This window comes from Salvelinus sp. IW2-2015, linkage group LG26, assembly GCF_002910315.2.
Source record: "Salvelinus sp. IW2-2015 linkage group LG26, ASM291031v2, whole genome shotgun sequence".
In the NCBI taxonomy this organism is placed as follows: domain Eukaryota; kingdom Metazoa; phylum Chordata; class Actinopteri; order Salmoniformes; family Salmonidae; genus Salvelinus; species Salvelinus sp. IW2-2015.
Window position 1 is genome coordinate 4,676,458 of NC_036866.1, and position 21,761 is coordinate 4,698,218.

General features: G+C 41.4%; 2 protein-coding genes across 7 annotated transcripts in view; one reads left to right on the forward strand and one right to left on the reverse strand.

The window, feature by feature from the left end:
* Nucleotides 1-5,034, reverse strand: part of elovl1b (ELOVL fatty acid elongase 1b) — a 36,078-nt gene extending 31,044 nt beyond the window's left edge. Inside the window, exon 1 of one of the 2 annotated variants that reach the window (XM_070435074.1) lies at nt 5,010-5,034. The gene's annotated coding sequence lies outside the window, so the exon portion shown is untranslated. Of the gene's footprint in view, nt 1-3,220; nt 3,453-5,009 lie in introns of those variants that run through there. The other variant, XM_023971501.2, reaches the window with a different exon arrangement.
* Nucleotides 4,217-21,704, forward strand: mob3c (MOB kinase activator 3C). 5 transcript variants are annotated; one of them, XR_011474113.1, is made up of 5 exons: nt 4,217-4,832; nt 5,696-5,922; nt 11,726-12,346; nt 17,307-17,509; nt 20,736-21,704. XR_011474113.1 is itself a non-coding variant. In XM_023970841.2 (5 exons), coding segments are annotated over exons 3-5 (639 nt in total). In that variant the 5' UTR covers nt 4,217-4,832; nt 5,696-5,922; nt 11,726-11,932; the 3' UTR covers nt 20,737-21,704. The 5 variants fall into 5 exon arrangements, 4 of the variants coding, with proteins under 4 accessions (XP_023826609.1, XP_023826605.1, XP_023826606.1 ...); XM_023970841.2 differs by having other exon boundaries at nt 11,726-12,350; nt 17,307-17,526; XM_023970837.2 differs by having other exon boundaries at nt 11,726-12,350.
* The last annotated feature ends 57 nt before the right edge of the window (nt 21,705-21,761 follow it).

The window sequence follows — 21,761 nt, forward strand, 5'->3', positions numbered from 1 at the left end:
GCACTTGCAGTATAGAATTATGGAGAGTGAATAAAATTGTTTCTTCGTCATCTTTCTAGGTAGTTATCTAACTGAGGCCATCTGGCTAGTATACAGGTCGCAGTTTGAAATGAGAACTTGTTYTCAAGTTGCCTACCTGGTTAAATAAAGGTGAAATAAAAATAAAAACAACAAGGGCTTTATACAAAATAGCGCAGCTAGCTTGGAATCAAGACCATTAGCAACACACACGGACATGCAATGCCAAACAACGCTACTGCCACCTTCTGGTTTGGAGTATTTTAACAAGGTTGAGGGGCTGACTGCTTCCAAGGTCTTTGCTGTGTGAACACAAAAGAGATTGACTGCCGACACTGTTCAGAGGTGCTAAGTGCTGTCGGCAGGCAAATGTTTGACAATCCTACTGGTGCATCTGAGCTTTTAGTATAGAGCAGGTCTCACAGACAGTCTTGTATAATGCTGCGCTATGTAGGTTATGCAACGTATGGAATGACAGCATCCATAATGTCTGTGAGGAATGCATTGCCTATTATGAAAATAACTTCCACACACTAATAAGCGCCACATATCAAATCAATTAATTAATCCATTGAACGCTTATGGTAAACCTAGAATGAGTTGCTCTGGGAAATGATGTTGATGTTCGATCCAGCTGCAGATTTCTTGGCAGTCTGAGGTGACTAAACATTCYACAGAGTACAGTGTACGTGAAAGATGGTCCGCAAAAGTCTTATGGGGGAAAAAAGTATTCTTTAGTGCCTTCTATCAACTCAATGTGCTGAGGCAAAGTAAGTGATTTCCTTTTAGCGATCACGAGGCTCCTCCTAAGGACACAAGCAAATGCCTTAATCTGATGGGAGAGTAGAGCAATTGGCCAACTCTTAAGAGGAACAAGTTAAGCCATTGTCCTCTCTGTATTAGACCGCTGCTCCTGCGTGGCGCGGCAGTCTAAGGGAGCAGCGGTCTAAGGCAATGCATCTCAGTGCTAGAGGCATCACTATAGATCCTGGTTCAATTCCAGGCTGTATCACAACCGGCCGTGATTGGGAGTCCCATAGGGCGGAGCACAATTGGCCCAGCGTCATCTGGGTTTGGTTGGGGTAGGCGGTCATTATAAATAAGAATTTCTTCTTAAATGACTTGCCTAGTTAAATACATTTTAAAAATTACTAGATGGCTGAGGGGAAAATGACATGGGAGAAGGAAAGGTAAAGGAGATACCTAGTTAGTTGTACAACTGAATGCATTCTGCGGAAAACACATTTCAGTTTTTAACCCAACCCCTCTGAATCAGAGGCCTAAATTGCCTTAAATTGACATCCACTGCCTTGCTCAGGGGCAGAACAACATATTTKTACCTTGTCAGCTCTGGGATTCGATCCAGCAACCTTTCGGACACCAGTCTTTTGCTTGATGGACAATCAAGCAATGAGCAAGAGCATAAAATGATGACCCAAAGCATTCTAATCAGTCCAGTCTGGGTCTTCCTTCCCTATACTGTAGGTTTCACAGACAGAGATTAACCCCAGTCCTAAACTAAAAAGCCTATATTTTATTTTGGGGCTTAAATCGGTGTCCGGGAATCCAGCTGAAAATGTTCTGACACATCTGACGCAATCGCTTTGCGCAATTAGCCTCGAGACAAGGTTATCTCTTTATGCAGCAGCCGTTGACACTCATCGGACGATAGAAACATGATGTATACTGTGTGTAAACAGTGACACCGCTCCATTAAGATCATAATATTTACATTAGCATCAGAAAACAAACAGGGCCAGTCACCTTGAAGCAGTTTCTCACACGCTATTAAAATATTTGGCTATAGTTTCAAACCGTTGCCTCAATGGTCCGAAACATTTACATGTCAAAGAAATAGCCTTGTGATGTGAGAGAGATAACAATCCTCCATAATCAACATACATGGACGTAACCATTAACAATGGAACAAATCATTTATCTACACTACCATTGAAGAGTTGAATACACAGAGTAATCATTATTGTTGATAAGCTGATAGCTGGCATCAGTGTGTATTGTGACAGTGATAGTATCCTTCGACAAAAAGAGAGCAATGGAAAGTGAGAGGAGCCTTCATGGGAAAGTGGAATGCTTTGCAACGGAAGCCCACGGGCAAGTTGGTTTGCCCTGGCACTTACAGGAGCAATGTGTTCAGTTCAGACTGCAGATTCTCCACACTTGGTTGAGTTGATAACCAAACACAATTCAATATCACTAAATATATTTTTTAAATGAGCTTGAAACCAGAGCTTGAAACCCTAGGCCTCTTGTATTGTCAATTTTTTGTTTTACTCTGGGTTGAATTGAAACSATAGCTATTGTTGAATTTGCAAATGCCCAATAGTATTGTCACATTTAATTTGCTCTGTTATTAAACCCAACCTTTGGAATGACTTCAATAGCAGCAGTGAACATATTTAGGTTTTAAGTGGAGATATCTCAAAAACCCGTCAGTCATTCTCACTATAGCACATTGTTAATAGGCAGTGACAAATAGCATAGCTAAGTAGGGCTGGGCTTGGTTAAAACCCTGGATGGGAAACTGAAGGGTAGCTGTAGATAGATACATTTTCCAGTAGGAAGTGCTGCCCTGCTTATATATTTTTTCCTTCTGGTAAGTGGAGTCAAAGGTCTGACATTGTTTTAAAGGTACAACTCAACATATATTATACAAGGTTTATCTCTGTTCAAATTTGGTTACCATGATGACGTAATCCTATGGCTGAAATTTTACACTCAAATCAACCGTTTACGTTGATGACTTTTTTCAAATCCAATGTATTTCCCACCTAGATTCCACGTCACAATACGTTCACAAATTACGTTGAAACGTTGATTCAAACACTTTGTGGCCAATGCGCGCAGTGATGTTGACAATAAAACGGTCAAAGTTGTAGGAAATAGGGTCTGCATAGCCACATGACGCAGATACAAAAATAAAATGTGTAACTTCACTGACAAAGTTTATCAAGTTAAGTGGTTTTCAAATCCCCTACCATGACTAATCATATGCATGGTAATATAATAGGCGACTACAGTGACATTGTGACAGCCAACAATTAGCATATACTGTAGATTGCCTGCAGCCAAATAGGTTACCTGTTTTACAATAGTTAAACTAGAAAAATAAGTTTAATTCCCAAATGAATTTTATACAGAACAGCAAGTATGCTATAATTAGTGAAATAAAAGTGTTACCCACCTGGAACAAAGTGTCGGAGAGCGTGAGGAGTTAGAAGAAAGAACCGTTAAAACAAGTGGTGTGTTGTGTCCTCCTTCAGGGCTGAGTTCAGTACGAAAAAAGGTAACGCAATGTTCAATTAAACGGAAACGAAGTTTAAAAAAGGGGTTGGGGAACCCTGTCAGCATGGCCGCTTCGCTATAAATGTCACTCATTTCTTCAAGCCACACCCCGCCACCCACCAAACGTATTCAGTCTGTTCAAGAACTCTGAAGAACGTTCCGTTCAGCAGAAGCCGTTAGGCAACGTAGCGAACGTTTAATCAAACTCAACGCATCCCTCGTAAAAACGATTTTACCGCACTCCCTTTTTTGATGAAACAGGAAAGGGTGGGCGGTTAAAGGAAAAGGTGGAGTCTTTTTTCAGTCGAACTAGTTTAGACCCGTACCAATGTGCATGCTGAGACTGATCAGGACATTGATTGTCTGCCCAAACTGAGAAAATATATATATATWTTTTTTTAACATACACTCAAAAACCTGTTTTAATGATCTCCTAAACTAACCCATCACTTATAGGCCACCCAATGTACCATTTATTACACCGCTTTAGGCCTACAGTCCCGTCTGAAAGCTGTGTAATAATGGCTACAATTACACTATTGACATCTTTTGACAGTTGACACCGTAGCCTACTGTAAGGGGTACAATTTWGTTATATCCTAGTGATCCTAATCACTTACAGTTAAAGCTTAGCCTTGCACACATTTTTTATAAATCGAACATGAATTTCAAGAGGGACTTCTCTCATTTCTGAGCCCTTGGAAGCAAGATATGTAGCTGATGACATCCTGTGGATGTTGTGGATCCCTGCAGGGGGCCTTTCACCTGTAATTCCCTAAACATCTCTTCAATGCAGCTGTGAGATACAGAACTCATCCTTTAGYAATATACACTTTGATTAACAATGTTCAACATTATTTGATTTAGTAGAGGTTTATTTTTATTAAATAGGCTGTACACATTTCGCGGATGTTATCGCAGGTGCAGCGAAATGCTTGTTTCTACCTCCAACAATGCGGTAATACCTAACAATACACACAAATGAAGAAGAAAATAAATATATATATGTCCGATCGTGCAGGAATATAAATGTACAGTTGTGTCAAGTTGGCTTTGGGTGGTGGACCATTCTTCATACACACGGAAATGTGTGTGACATTTCTTGACACAAACCGTGCGCCTGGCACCTACTATACCCCGTAGAGACCTGTGGATGGGCATATAGTCCGTATGTATAGTCTGTGGGAGAGCTGTAGTTGTTAGCCAATTAACAGTCTTATGGCCTGGGGATAGAAGCTGTTTAGGAGTCTGTTGGTCTGAGCCTTGATGCACCGGTCCCGCCTGCCGGATGGGAGTGTAGCCGATTTGGCTACTTTTCTGCGTTGTAGTCTGCTGTATTTGTAACGAACAGGTYTATGGACAGTAGTTGTCTTTTATTTATCTGGATTGGATGGAATACATGCAATGCACTGAATGGTGAGCTTCTCAATGCTGCACACCTAACGTGAGGAAAAGTAATGCAAGCAAGTACCTSCACGAGGGAAGTTACATTACAGACAGCCTGCTAGCATGTAAGTTAACTAACGTTAGCTAGCCTAAAATTGCACCACTTCGTAGAAAACTCTTTCAGCAGAATATTTCATCAGAAACGGTTGGCTAGCAACACAACACTATTGAAATACATTATATCACAATTATATGACGTTTTACTACTTCTAAACATTTATAACATATGCATTTACACATACCTCTCCTCAGTAGAATCAAAACATACTGAGAGGGAACTCCTGCGTCTGACTTGAAGGTACTACAGGCCAGAGCAATATACCACAGAGCAATCGATACACTCACAATCTATGGATATGAAAGCTAATGAAAGGATTTAGGTGAAATACACAAGGCAATATTAAAACTCGTTACAGGAGCAYGGAGAACAGTCCAGGTCTCCTGTGGCTCGAGTCAAAAAAAAAAWGTAGATTTGTGACGCTTGATTGTGTATGTTGCACCAGACAATACATTTATGCAAGTCAAAATTGATGGATTTGGTTACATCTTGACAATGAAATAGAAATTATAGCAGGTTGAGGTTTATTGGGATGAATCTTGTCCTGGAAGCAGAGCTGAGCGGTTTGAGAGGAGTGGAAGAGAGAGCCAGGTGGCTTCTTCCCACCCCTATAGTACAGGAACCTCCTCTGTTGATTTGTAGGTCTTCCATTCACACACACACACACACACCACACACACACACACACACACACACCACACCACCACACACCACACCACACACACACACACACACACACACACACACACACACACACACACACACACACACACAGAGAGAGAGAGAGAGATACTTGCAGCGTGTCCTAGCAGACAAAGTCAGGATGTGACATCACTCACAGGAAGAGAAGCCAAACAACTTTTTTTTCAGCTTTTTTTGTCTGCGCTGCTGTGTAGCTGGCTGCTGAGTGAAGTTGGAGCCTCAAGGTCTGTTGGTGGCTGGGAAGGAGAGAGTCTCCATAGGATCCGGAGAGGGACAGATCTGCCTGGATCGTTGTCCAGAGGGAATTAAAGTAAAGGTGGCTGACCACGGAACTCTCCTTGGCCATCCAAAGACTCCCCACATCATTCCAAGCAATCCACACGGACCCCGGCCAGGTACTGTGGGGAAACTTTTCCCCTTTCTTTTTATCTCTCACGCTCTTTCTCTTTGTTCCATATGACTAGATCTTACTGAATTTGTTCCTGWGCATTAGCTACTGTTTTCTCTCTCCCACATACAGTATTTTTGTAGGACCTTGAAAGAGCTATTGTTATTCTCCAGTGTTAGAAGGAAATTCCATGGAAAATCAGTAAAGTATGYAGGGTGCATAGCGGACCTGGTCCACCGTCCCACATACGTGATCAGACATGCACCAGTCTGTAACTGGAGAGGCATGAAGTCACTGAGAAGCAGTGAGGTCATAATCCAAAAAAAAGGAGGCATATCCCCTATCCCTTGGCCTATATAGACATTTATTTTATGTGCACTGTCACTGTTATTAAATGACTCTGAGGTTTACTGCCCATGACTGGTATTCACATTTGTGGGACTGCTACGGATTTAGACTTAGATACCAAAACTAAGGGAGTGTAGTGGCCATCATCAAGTCAGTTACCTATCCAGTTGTGGACCAGCTCCTTCTGTCATATGGTCATTCTCCAAGTGAATACCCAATGCCTCTAATGGAAATGATCCACTAGAGATAATAGATGTGAAGTACTGAGGAAGAGGACGATCCTGTTCACACCACACATACTGTGTAACAAACACCATACAGATGTGGAGGAAGCTGTCCAGAAGAAGAATGACAGTCATACTTTAGGCCTACTGTTCTGAGTAGTGTGAGCTGAAGCTCTTTGTCAAGTTTCTGCTACAGTCTGAGAGCAAAACTACAGTAAAATTACACTAAACCAGGTGGYATTCAACATTTCTACTTTGTCTCATTCTGGATTACTTTGTACAGTTCMGGCTCAGAGCACACAAATATGCTTGACTTACACTGAGTGGACAAAACATTAGGAACACCTTCATAATATTGAGTTGCATCCCCCTTTGCCCTCAGAACAGCCTCAATTAGTCGGGGCATGGACTACATTGTGTCAAAAGTGATCCACATGGATGCTGGCCCATGTTGACGCAAATGCTTCTCAGTTCCCACATTTGTGTTAAGTTGGCTGGATGTCCTTTGGATGGTGGACTATTCTTGATACACATGGAAAACTGTTGAGTGTGGAAAAACCCAGCAGCGTTGCAGTTCTTGACACACTCAAACCGGTGTGCCTGCCACCTACTACCATACCCTGTTCAAAGGCACTTCAATMTTTTGTCTTTCCCATTCACCCTCTGAATGGCGTACATACACAATCCATGTCTCAATTGTCTCAAGGCTTAAAAATCCTTCTTTAACCGTCTCTTCCCCTTCATCTACTCTGATTGAAGTGGATTTAACAGGTGACATCAATGGCATTATACCTTTCACCTGGATTCACCTGGGCAGTCTATTTCTATGTTCCTAATGTTTTGTACACTCGGTGTATATACTGTAAAAACAGAAACTGGTGCTCAGTTTAACCACACAAGCTGCACAATAACAAACTCAGGAAGTGTTGAGAGCTGCTGTGTGAAACGGGACGTGRGACATAAATGCGGATATAGTCACATCACCACCAGACATTGTCATTTAGAATGGATGAAAGGAGCAACAGCAGATTCAAAACTATTCTAGAACATCACACTGTTTGTATTTTATTCAGTATGCSTTTTGAAACCATATCTGTATGACTTCTTGAGAGCTGTAATTTTGGCTTGACTTCTCAGAGCTCTCCGCATGAAACTCCGTCATGGAAACTAACTCAGTAAAGAAAAGTAAACCTTCTAAACCATGGAGCCAAGAAGCTAGATACWCAGTRGGCTACCACTGACCTGCACTGAACTCCTTCTATAATTCAGAAAGGCAGAGTTGCTGTGTTTTGTTTGAGAGTTCTCCGTAAGATCTSATCCACAGTCAGTTCAGGACTATTAACACACCACACCACTCTTCTCTATGGCGGACATGATTGATACTGATGACTCATCCTCTAAATTACTCCCCTTACCTTTTTCCTCCCTCCTTTTTAGTCTGCCGTTTGGCCTATCATACTGAGATTCCAATACTGATATTAACCTTAATGATCAACAAGTAATTTAGTGTAATAAACAGGCAGGTCTGGAGGACCCACTTTTCATCCCATTGACCCCCAGATGACCAGATGATGATGACTTTCCCTCTGTGTAACATTGACTGTCTGAAAGGAAAATGTCAAACCCATTCAGGCTGTTTGATCCTTAATCAGCCCAGGACACTGMAAAATGATGTCTCTGAGACTGTTGCAGTATGTATACTGTGTTCCGGTCTGTTCATCCCTACAGCCAGCCGAGCAGCTTTCTCCATAACATCCTCAGTCAATTTGTCCATGTTCCACCTCTGTCAATATTGTATCAAATCACATTTTATTTGTCACGTACACAGTTTACAGCAGGTATAAAAGGTGCAGATCAGGTATCATGTCAATAGTAAAGGTGCTAAACAACTCAAGGTGCTGCATTTGAATTGATTTTCTCCATTGGAGTCATATGGCCAGTTAGAGTAAATGTTTCTGTTGAGCGTGTGGATAGAAGATACGTCTGAATGTCTCACGTACAGATTACTTAAACAACAGCTGACTTCCCAGTACTACCCAAAATGTCTTAGTGAAGTTCACCATGCCATTAATTCAGTCAAATACCCTTGATTATATCCCTCTGGTCGGATTTCAGTATTAGATCATGCTGGAATCAATGAAATTAATTAAATGTTATTTTTGTGTCAAATCACCAGTTGGCAACCCATCCCTTATGGGATTAATTGGCACATAAACAAACATTACAATAATTCACTATGGTAATTAAATTATCATTCTTCTGGTGTTCTCTGCTTTGCGTATCACATTAAGAGTGGGAAAAAAARGTAAAAATCAATACATAATAGTAAATAAGATTATCCAAACTATAATTACATCCCTAGAGCAGTAAAATAATATACAGTGGGGCAAAAAAGTATTTAGTCAGCCACCAATTGTGCAAGTTCTCCCACTTAAACATTGAGAGAGGCCTGTAATTTTCATCATAGGTACACTTCAACTATGACAGACAAAATGAGGGAAAAAAATCCAGAAAATCACATTTAGGATTTTTAATGATTTTATTTGCAAATTATGGTGGGAAATAGGTATTTGGTCAATACAAAAGTTTATCTCAATACTTTGTTATATACCCTTTGTTGGCAATGACAGAGGTCAAACGTTTTCTGTAAGTCTTCACAAGGTTTTCACACACTGTTGCTGGTATTTTGGCCCATTCCTCCATGCAGATCTCCTCTAGAGCAGTGATGTTTGGGCTGTTGCTGGGAAACACGTACTTTCAACTCCCTCCAAAGATTTTCTATGGGGTTGAGATCTGGAGACTGGCTAGGCCTCTCAGGACCTTGAAATGCTTCTTACGAAGCCACTCCTTCGTTGCCCGGCGGTGTGTTTGGGATCATGTTCATGGCTGGAAGCCCAGCCACGTTTCATCTTCAATGCCCTTGCTGATGGAAGGAGGTTTTCACTCAAAATCTCACGATACATGGCCCCATTCATTCTTTCCTTTACACGGATCAGTTGTCCTGGTCCCTTTGCAGAAAAACAGCCCCAAAGCATGATGTTTCCACCCCCATGCTTCACGTAGGTATGGTGTTCTTTGGATGCAACTCAGCATTCTTTGTCCTCCAAACACGACGAGTTGAGTTTTTACCAAAAAGTTTATTTTGGTTTCTCTGACCATATGACATTCTTCCCAATCTTCTTTTGGATCATCCAAATGCCTCTCTAGCAAACTTCAGACGGGCCTGGACTTGTACTGGCTTAAGCAGGGGACAGTCTGGCACTGCAGGATTTTGAGTCCCTGGCGGCGTAGTGTGTTACTGATGGTAGGCTTTGTTACTTTGTCCCAGCTCTCTGCCAGGTCATTCACTAGTCCCCCCGTGTGGTTTGGGATTTTTGCTCACCGTTCTTGTGATCATTTTGACCCCACGGGGTGAGATCTTGCGTGGAGCCCCAGATCGAGGGAGATTATCAGTGTGTCTTGTATGTCTTCCATTTCCTTATCTAATTGCTCCCACAGTTGATTTCTTCAAACCAAGCTGCTTACCTATTGCAGATTCAGTCTTCCCAGCCTGGTGCAGGTCTACAATTTTGTTTCTGGTGTCCTTTGACAGCTCTTTGGTCTTGGCCATAGTGATTTGGAGTGTGACTGTTTGAGTTGTGGACAGGTGTCTTTTTATACCTGATAACAAGTTCAAACAGGTGCCATTAATACAGGTAACGAGTGGAGGACAGAGGAGCCTCTTAAAGAAGAAGTTACAGGTCTGTGAGAGCCAGAATCTTGCTTGTTTGTAGGTGACCAAATACTTATTTTCCACCATAATTTGCAAATAAATTCCTTAAAAATCCTAGAATGTGATTTTCTGGATTTTTTTTCTCATTTTGTCTGTCATAGTTGAAGTGTACATATGATTAAATTACAGGGCCTCTCTCATCTTTTTAAGTGGGAGAACTTGCACAATTGGTGGCTGACTAAATACTTTTTTGCCCCACTGTACATACATAACTTTTGACCACAGCCCTATAATAAGTCGGAAGTTTACATACACTTAGGTTGGAGTCATTAAAACTCGTTTTTCAACCACCTCCACAAGTTTATTGTTAACAAACTATAGTTTCGGCAGTCGGTTAGGACATCTACTTTTTGCATGACACAAGTCATTTTTCCAACAATTATTTACAGACGGATTATTTCACTTATAATTCACTGAATCACAATTCTCAGTGGGTCAGAGTTTTACATACACTAAGTCTGACTGTGCTTTTAAAAAGCTTTGAAAAATTTACCGGAAAATTATGTCAATGGCTTTAGAAGCTTCTGATAGGCTAATTGACATCATTTGAGTCAATTGGAGGTGTACCTGTGGATGTATTTCAAGGCCTACCTTCAAACTCAGTGCCTCTTTGCTTGACATCATGGGAAAAAAAATTAAAATCAGCCAAGCCCTCAGAAAAAAATTGTAGACCTCCACAAGTCTGGTTCATCCTTGGGAGCAATTTTCAAACGCCTGAAGGTACCACGTTCATCTGTACAAAAAATAGTACGCAAGTATAAACACCATGGGACCACGCAGCCGTCATACCACTCAGGAAGGAGACGCTTTCTGTCTCCAACCGTCAACTTAGTGTATGTACACTTCTGACCCACTGGAATTGTGATACAGTGAATTATAAGTGAAAACATCTGTCTGTAAACAATTGTTGGAAAAATGACTTGTGTCATGCACAAWATAGATGTCCTAATCGACTTGCCAAAAATATAGTTTGCTAACAAGAAATTTGTGGAGTGGTTGAAAAATGAGTTTTGATGACTCCAACGTAAGTGTATGTAAACTACTGACTTCAACTGTACATACATACATGCATACATACATAAAAGGACCTATTTCAAGGGCCAGATGGTTGTCAGTATTGTAACCTTCAACTTATTTTACATAGCAGCCACCAGAAATGAATGCCGCAAATGGATTCTTGTACACTCCACTGTTGGTTTGTCCTCATATTTGGGGTCATATTTTATATTCAGAGCAGTTCCACAATCACAACATGCTTTGCCTATCAAGTCCTTCAAGCTATTTCCTTTGTAAACAAGCTGACAATACTGTTTATTATTTGCTGATTTAGTTTGCTGATTTCTATCATGTTGCCTAATTTGCAGGCATGATAGTATTGTGGTACTTTGTTTGCAGGCATGATATAATGGGGGTAGAAGCCTTTCTAACTTCTCATGACCTTTCTTGTTGTTTTCTCTATTTTTCAGAGAAATGTCCCTGCATTCCCAACCGTCCCCAATGTAGAGGTCACTGCCCTCAGAACTCCTCAGAGAACACCTTAACCTGAACAAACTTATGTTCGTGAAACCTGTCCAATCACCTCTCAGGAACCCCCTCCCCCCGCCCCACACACACACACACACACACACTGTCCATTAGGCCCACACATCAACATAGAGTCCACCATTAAGACAATGGCGCTCTGTCTCGGACAAGTCTTCAGCAAAGACAAAACGTTCAGGCCTCGGAAGCGCTTCGAGCCTGGGACCCAGCGCTTTGAACTATACAAGAAGGCCCAGGCCTCTCTGAAGTCCGGCCTGGACCTGAGGAAAGTGGTCCAGCTTCCTGAAGGAGAGAACATCAATGACTGGATCGCCGTGCATGTGGTGGACTTCTTCAACCGCATCAACCTAATCTACGGCACGGTCAGCGAGTTCTGCACCGAGCGCACCTGCCCCATCATGTCTGGGGGCCTGCGCTATGAGTACCGGTGGCAGGACGGAGACGACTACAAGAAGCCCACCAAGCTGCCTGCCTTGAAGTACATGAACCTGCTGATGGACTGGATTGAGACCAACATCAACAATGAGGACATCTTCCCCACAAGAGTAGGTGTGTGAGGACCTCATACTAAACCCTGAGGGACTCCTCTGTAGGGGGACTGTCTTTGAAGTTAGAGTTGAATCTATGGGGTGTGTGACCATGGAAGCTACTAGCTATATAATGGTGCTTCAGGGTGCAAAAGTATATTGATGTTCAGGAGACATTCTCAGTTGTAATGGTCCTATAGAAAGTCAATGTACAGAACATTTTACAGCAGTAATTAAAATGAAAGCTCTTTGATGTGGATGATAGTGAATGCATCTGTGATGTTGCATCATACTCCACCTTCTCTGACAATACCTTTAATGTATCTAGAAAGGTTCAAGGATAGGTTAATTATACAATGAGGGTGGCATTTAGAAGAAATTGAATGGGGTACTCTGAGTCTATTGTTCATTGTTAAAGGGTTGTCATCAACCTCTGTTTGGGGAGGGAGATTATCTAATGCAGTGGTTCCCCTTCAAACCTCCAGCTGCGTACCCCCTCTAGCACCAGAGTCAGCCTGCCACACACACACTATACGATACATTTATTAAACATAAGAGTGAGTGTGAGTTTTTGTCACAACCCGGCTCGTGGGAAGTGACTCTTATAGGACCAGGGCACAAATAATAATATTATAATATTCAATAATTTTGCTCTTTATATAACCATCTTACATATAAAACCTTATTGTTCATAAAAAATTGTGAATAACTCACCACAGGTTAATGAGAAAGGTGTGCTTGAAAGGATGCACATAACTCTGCAGTGTTGGGTTGTATTGGGGAGAGTCTCAGTCTTAAATCATTTTCCACACACAGTCTGTGCTTGTATTTAGTTTTCATGCTAGTGAGGGCCGAGAATCCACTCTCACATAGGTACGTGGTTGCAAAGGGCATCAGTGTCTTTACAGCGAGAGGATACTCTGAGCGCAGCCCAATCCAGAAATCTGGCAGTGGCTTTTGATTAAATTTTCACAGAACTGCTTGTTGCTATTTCGATGAGGCTCTCTTGTTCAGATATTGGTAAGTGGACTGGAAGTAGGGCATGAAAGGGATAACAAATCCAGTTGTTTGTGTTATCCATTTCAGGAAAATGCCTGTGTAATTGCGCACCCAACTCACTCAGGTGCATCGCTATATCACATTTGACATTGTCCGTAAGCTTGAGTTAATTTGCACACAAAAAATCATACAATGATGGGAAGACCTATCTGTGGTCCTTGTTAATGCAGACAGAGAAGAGCTCCAACTTCTTAATCATATCCTCAATTTTGTCCCGCACATTGAATATAGTTGCGGAGAGTCCCTGTAATCTTAGATTCAGATCATTCAGACGAGAACATCAGCCAGATAGGCCAGACGTGTGAAAAACTTGTCATCATGCAAGCGGTCAGACAAGTTAAAATGATGGTCAGTAAAGGAAACTTTAAGCTCCTCTCTCAATTAAAAAAACGTGTCAATTACTTTGCCCCTTGATAACCARTGCACTTCTTTCTGTATGTTGTAAAAGCGTTACATGGTCGCAGCCTATATCATTGCATAGTGCAGAAAATACACGAGAGTTCAGGGGCCTTGCTATATCCCTGTCCCGTTAGGCTAGGCTATGCTAGTCAGCTTTTTTGATGAGGATGCTCCCGGATCCAGGATGGGTATGAGGTAAAGGTTAACAAAGTTAACCATTTTCACTGTTGTGTCCAAAACGGCTTTCAAGTTGTCAGGCATTCCCTTGCCAGCAAGAGCCTCTCGGGGGATRCTGCAGTGTACCCAAGTGGCGTCGGGAGCAAATGCTTGTATGCGCGTTACCACTCCACTATGTCTCCCTGTCATGGTGTCGTGTCTTTGCTATTTTTAAATTGAAGACTTATAGTTTTTATCATAGATTCCTATAATTAGGGATTACGCGATCACTTGAGTAATAACGTAATTAATTAACTATGAATTCGAGGGCACCAGGGAAAGTTATTAGATTACAAAGTTATAATTTCCCAATATAACCTTTCAGATATTTTCATATCTGATCAATTGTCTTCTAATTAATGATTTATTTACTCTACCTTACGTCAGTCTCATTCCAAACGTCGTAAATCGCTGATCTGCACGAACCCAGTCTTCACTATGAGTCATCCATACATCAATTGTCTTAAATCATTTATTTATTACTAACTAATTAATTCACAGAAATGCATAAACAAACAACAAACTTAAAATAGTTACATGAAATGATGGGTGCAATATGCCCTAGTGGGCTGAACCGGCATGGCGGCTGTTAGACAAAGGGAAAATGGCGTTCGACTAAGAATTCACTACAGAGTCCATAATTATAACAATTGACATGCTAATCCTTACACATGAACGCTCACTCATTCGGGAACAATTGCAATCAATATATATATAGTTACGTTCAGTGTGTGTGTGTGTCTTGGTCGTTGGAGAGAAGTTAGTTTCTGTTGGAGTGAAGTTAGTTTCTGTTGGAGATTCGTCGGTCTCTGTCTTGGCTATTGTGGATTGTTCAGAGGGACATTCGTTATAGAATGATTGTTTCAGCGGTTGTCTTTCTTCGCGTTCAATGATACCGAATTCCTAGCTGCAGACTAGAAGTCAATATCAAAGACTTGTTATGATTCGTATAAGAGTTTTAACCACGTGGGATGGTTAAAAGATTCAGCAGTCTGGTCTCAAACCTTGGCCCTCTCGTTATCGAGGTAAGCTGGTCTGCAACCTTTGTCCTCTCGTGATTGAGAGAAACATGGTCTTAATGGTAATTTCTTAGGAGTTGGGTTTTATTCAGATAGCAGAGAGGGGTGGTCCCATGGTCTCTGACCCATACTGGGCTCAGGGCGGTCCTTGGATTTAGTTCAAATCAAAAAGGTATTTGTATTTTTCTTAATTAAACAGTCCAAAATCATATTACACAATTATACAAACAGTATCATACTCACTCATTCATTTTATACAACAAACAGGTGTAAACCTCATATCTGAGGTTATTATATAAACAGCGGTATGGTAATGTGGTCAACCCGTCTCTCCTGAGTTTCCCACATGGGGACAAATGGACATGTTAATAGCTGGACTCTTCCACCGATCTTTATACTTTTGCAGGAATATGAAATCTGTTCGTACCTCAAGTTCTGTGAGGTGGAAGAGAATTCCTTTGTCCTGAAAGTTTACMCTCTGTCTTAATACTGTTTGTGGTGGGGAGATTCTCAGGAATTTACGACATCTCTCTGTGATCACCGCATGGGTTGTGGTGGAAAGGGAGAGGCAGGGAGAGGGGGATGGGGTTTGCAGTACCCAAGCAGGCAACATCATGACAATGGCTTTTGCGCCATCAGTACAGATACCAACACATCTTGACCAACAAATTCCATTTGATGTCACAAAGTTGTCCAGTACTTTAAAAATATCCTCTCCTGTTGTCCTGGTTTCCAGTGGTTTGCAGAAGAGGATGTCTTCCTTAATTGACCCCCCATAAACGTAACGGACATATACAAGGAGCTGTGCCAGGCCCACCACGTCTGTTGACTCATCCAGCTGTAAAGCTTAGAATTCACTGACTTGTATGCGAAGCAGTAATTGTTTCAAAACATCTCCTGCCATGTCATTGATGCGTCGTGAAACCGTGTTGTTTGATGAAGGCATTGTCTGTATAGTTTTTTGGGCCTTTTCCCCAGCATTGTCCCAGCAGGAAGAATTAAGTCCTCCACAATAGTATAAGGCTTGCCTGTCCTAGCCACTCAGTAGCTCACCATATAAGGCGCTTATAGACCCTTCTTATTAATGGTATCTGTTGCTTTTATACATGTCTTACTACTCGAAAGTCGTCTTAATTTTTGCTTAAAAAAGTCCTGTGGCTTAATTTTCAAATTGGCATGTTTTGTTTCTAAATGTCTGCGGAAGAGTGAAGGTTTCATCGAGTTGTGAGATAGTACTTTTGCACATATAGCACACTGTGGCTGAGGAAAGGCACTACTCCCAATATATGTGAACCCCAAATCAATGTAGTTCTCATCATATTTGCGCCTCTTCGATGGTCCAGCGTCCCTGTTTGTTGTTCGGTGCTTTTCCGGGTAGGGGGGCAGTAGCTCTACGGCTGCATCAGATTCACAACTGTCAGTGTCCATACTAGCTGGGCTAACAACAAATGTAGTTACTGATGCTAGCATTGGATGTGCTCGTGGAAGCAGAATAACTTGTGTCGTCGACAGGTGCAGGTGTCGTACTGCTGGTAGTAGCAGTACTACCAGTAGAGCTGGTACTGTATGTGTCTCTATGGACGCGGGCCTTACTTTTTTTAACCATTTATCAATTTCCGAGCAAACTGAATGAGCAGCAGCTACATATGGAACGTTAGTGGAATTCCTGCGAGAGAGCAATGTTAATGTGACTGGATGTTAATTATTTGACTAGGCTACCTGTATTTGACATTGTGTAGTTATTTTGCTGAAAACTAGATGGTTTAATTTTTTTAAATTGGCAGTGAAATGAGGCTACTCAGGCGAGGGGGRAAAAAACTCACCCAAATGTATAGCCCCAAAGGGTTGCACATTTCAGTAACTTTCCCCAGATTCCTCCATCCAGGGTTTGAAAATGTGAAAATTTACTATTGTTTAAAAAAAAAAATGTGAATGACATTTTTGTTTGACGTACCCCTGACGGTATTGCGCGTACCCTAGTTTGGGAATACCTGATGTAATGGATACTGATGTCCAGTGTGTGGGTTTAAATGATCTTCAATGGAAACTCATGTGATTTGTGTTTTAATCCTAGTTTWAAAAAAAGAAGCAATTACCGAAAAATAATAGAACATAATTATGGAACATAATGATATTGTGAAAGTTACAAACGGGTTTTCATTAATGTATCCAGGGATGGTCTCTAAAAGGAATTGAATGTGGTTGCAAAGGCTCAATGCTTAATTATAAGGGAACTAACTGTCCAGTGTTCCTCCTCATTGACTGCTCTATCCTTCTTGTTGTAGGTGTTCCTTTCCCTAAGAACTTCCAGCAGGTGTGTAAGAAGATTCTGAGCCGTCTTTTCCGGGTCTTTGTGCACGTCTACATCCACCACTTTGACAGCATCTGCAGCATGGGCGCCGAGGCTCACATCAATACCTGTTACAAACACTACTACTACTTCATCTCTGAGTTCAGCCTCATCGAGCACTCAGAACTGGAGCCCCTGGTGAGAGAGGTGTGGTGGTGAGTAGGGTTGCACATTTCGGTAACTTTCCCAAAATTCCCTTTTTTTTTCCTCAAATCCTGGTTGGAAGATTCCTCCATCCAGGATTTCTGGAAAACCAGCAAATTTGGTGAAAGTCACCTGAATTTTGCAACCCTAGGGGTGAGCTTACGATATTAACTCTGTTACACTTGGATGGGAGGTTTTTATTAATATACTTACAAGTATTCAGACCCCTTTTTCCACATTTTGTTACGTTGCAGCCTTATTCTAAAATGGATTACATTTTTATTTTTCCTCATCAATCTACACAAAATACCCCATAATGTCAAAGCAAAAACAGGTTGTCGGAATGTTTGTAAATGTATAAAAAATAAAACACTGAAATATTACATTTACATAAGTATTCATATACTCAGTACTTTGTTGAAGCACCTTTGGCAGCGATTACAGCCTCGAGTCTTCTTGGGTATGACGTTAAAAGCTTGGTACACCTGTATTTGGGGAGTTTCTTCCATTCTTCTCTGCAGATCCTCTCAAGCTCTGTCAGGTTGGATGGGGAGTGTCACTGCACAGCTATTTTCAGGTCTCTCCAGAGATGTTAGATCGGGTTCAAGTCCGGGCTCTGGCTGGGTCACTCAAGGACATTCAGAGACTTGTCCCGCAGCCACTCCTCCGTTGTCGTGGCTGTGTGCTTAGGGTTGTTGTCCTGTTGGAAGGTGAACCTTCACCCTATTCTGAGGTCCTGGGTGCTCTGGAGCAGGTTTTCATGAAGGATCTCTCTCTGTACTTTGCAACGTTCATCTTTCCCTCGATCCTGACTAGTCTTCCAGTCCCTTCCGCTGAAAAACATCCCCACAGCATGATGCTGCCACCACCATGTTTCATTGTAGGGATGGTGCCAGGTTTCTCCAGACATGACACTTGGCATTCAGGTCAAAGAGTTCAATCTTGGTTTCATCAGACCAGAGAATCTTGTTTCTCATGGTCTGAGAGTCCTCTAGGTGCCTTTAGGCAAACTCCAAGCGGGCTGTCATGTGCCTTTTACTGAGGAGTGGATTCCGTCTGGCCTGTCTACCATAAAGACCTGATTGGTGAAGTGCTGCAGAGATGGTTGTCCTTCTGGAAGGTTCTCCCATCCCCACGGAGGATCTCTGGAGCTCTGCCAGAGTGACCATCGGGTTCTTGGTCACCTCCCTGTCCAAGGCCCTTCTCCCCTGATTGCTCAGTTTGGCCGGGCGGCCAGCTCTAGGAAGAGTCTTGGTGGTTCCAAACTTCTTCCATTTAAGAATGATGGAGGCCACTGTGTTCTTGGGGACCTTCAATGCTGCAGAAATATTTTGGTATCCTTTCCCAGATCTGTGCCTTGACACAATCCTGTCTCGGTGCTCTACGACCAACTCCTTCGAGCTCATTGCTTGGTTTTTACTCTGACAAGAACTGTCAACTGTGGGACCTTATATAGAGAGGTGTGTGCCTTTCCAAAGCATTTGCAATYTATAGAATTTACCACAGGTGGACTCCAATCAAGTTGAGGAAACATCTCAAGGATGATCAATGGAAACAGGATGCACCTGAGCTCAATTTGGTGTCTCATAGCAAATGGTCTGAATACTTATGTAAAAAAGGTATTTCATATATACAGTAATCCCTCGTTTATCGCGGGGGTTACGTTCCGAAAATGACCCGCGATAAGTGAAATCCGCGAAATAGAAAACTTTTTTTTTTTTTACAATTAGCAACTATTACATGTATACAAATACAGTGACTCACGTGTAGGCCGTTTCGTCGACATTATGGGTTTAGGAGATGTTCGAAATTACAAGATAATTTGGCCAACTTAATGTAAATTTGCCAAGCTGTTTTATGTACGTACACATAACTGCACGAGACGACAAAATGATAGCACAATTCGTAGCATGTTTTGATACAAGAAGCGGGAGTGAGTTTTTAGCGAATCAGAATGCAGAGCACAATGCACCAAAAAAAAAAAAAAAATGCATTATGAAAATCCGCGAAATAGCGAATCCGCGATAAGTGAACCGCGAAGTGGCGAGGGATCACTGTATATTCAAAAAAAATATTTAATACATTTTAGAATGAGGCTGTAACATAACCAAATGTGGAATAAGGGAAGGTGTCTGAATACTTTCCGAATGCAGTGTAGTGCAGGGGGTGTCTGGATATTCATTTATGAAGGAATATCCTTCACATACTGTAGTGCAGTCATTCAGACTTAGATGGTCTAATTTTGCTGTAGTTCAATGAAGGAGGAGCTTTACTGTCATAAAACAGAAGCAGTGGATTGTCACCGTTATTTCACACCACAAGTGTGTCTGCTCAAACCACAACCTGGGCGATTMTACACAATCACTCTCTGGGCATAGAACATAATGACTAAATCACAGTCTAGTATAAGATAAGTATATAATAGCTGTTTGTCTTTAATTGTTCCCTTTGCCACAGTCATTGGAATTAGTGATGCACTACTTATTTCCCAAATTTAAAAAATTTAAAGTCTGGTTTGGTTAATATAACCATTATAAGTGAAATTGCAGTCTAGTCAGCCATACATAAGAATGATGTCACTTTCAAGTTGTTTTCTTTAGTGCAGCACTTCATTACATCTGAACCGATGAAGGTAGGAGCTCTGAGGTATACAATAAAAGTCCTCTGTTATCATCATTATGAAGTACAGATTCTACTTATAAATAACAATGAGACATTATGTCAACAATGCAATATGAGGAGAAATCAACCTTGTTAACATAAGACAGTGTGATGGATTGAGCATTTAGCTTGTCTGCTTTTGGTTGACTATAAGTCATCTGTTTTGCGAGTGGAAACAGCCGAATGAGTTCTCCTCAGATTATGGCTTTAGCCTATCCGTTAGGAAGTGATTTTAGCATCATCATACAGCATGTCAGCATAGGCATGTAGTTCTGTCTGTCACCTCAAATTAACAGGGCAATCTGGGATTGGTACATCCATTTTTGGACTTCATGATAGACAGTGATTCTTGGAGAATATGTCTTACCAAAACAGGGACGAGTGAACGCTTTGTTTTTGTTTTTTTCCAGATGGCCCTTTAATCGTAGGCCTGTTCAATGAGAAAGCTTTGTAATAACCATTCCTATGTCTTGTTTTTGCAGCAAGGTAGGCATATAATGCAATTATTTGTCAATATCATGTTAATCCCCCAACTCTACTCTCTCTTCTCTACCCTCAGAGGGCAATGACAGAGAAGATCTGTAACTAAACCACTTGGAAAATGGAGTTTACATCATTTCAGCATTCCCTGTGGCCTTCAAGAGACCCACAGCTTCAATACAGTCAAACTAAAGGAATGGATTTTGAGTGGATTTGAAGAACTWAAGTGTTATCCATCCCAAGCATTACAACGTTTGTTCATAAAGTGACATTTTCAGCCAATAGTCTATATGTTTTATGAAAAAGGACTGTTCTGCTTCCTATAGTGCTGTGACATGATGTAGCACTCCAGTCTTCTGAGCTTTATTGTAATTTTAGTCATTTTTAGTAATAACTATTCTAGCTCTGTTTTATTAAGCATGTATAGTTTTGACATCATCAACTTTGGACATGTTTGCGGCTTTGAGGTGTTTGAGACATTCTGTAATGGATGGAAGGTCACAACCATAGAGATAGATAGAGGACTCATCTTTGTATCTGTGCAATTATAGAGTCTGTGACAGCATGGGCATCTCCATTTTGAAGTAGTACATTTTCTTCTTCGCAATTGGGTGATTCCTCCTGATGACCTGATTGGACATAACTCCAACAGGGTCACCAGGAGGGATCAACCAATGAAGTTGGAAGTCCACCAATGAAGTTGGAAGTCCATTAAAATGTTGGAAGCTCTCAATGGAGCTGCCCATGCTAATACGGCCTTTTGGCCACTAGAGGCCTCTATCATTCTCTATGGTCACAACACAAGACCTGTCTCCAGTGTTTTGCATTTTTGTGACAAATATGTGTTGAATGTGTCCTAGCCAGACAACTTAAAAAACATACATTGTGTGATGTGTCCAGGGATGTACAGAATGACAAGTATGGACTCATACTGTGAATTACTGACTTCATTTTAATTTACACAAAACCAGTTTAAACCTTACTCTGTGAGACTGATCTGATGTGTAACTGATTCAATTTCCAAGTATTAAGAGCCTCTTTTACCCTTCCTGGCCTCTCCTGTTGAGTTAATTGTGTTCATTTTTGAGGAAAATGATTCATCTTA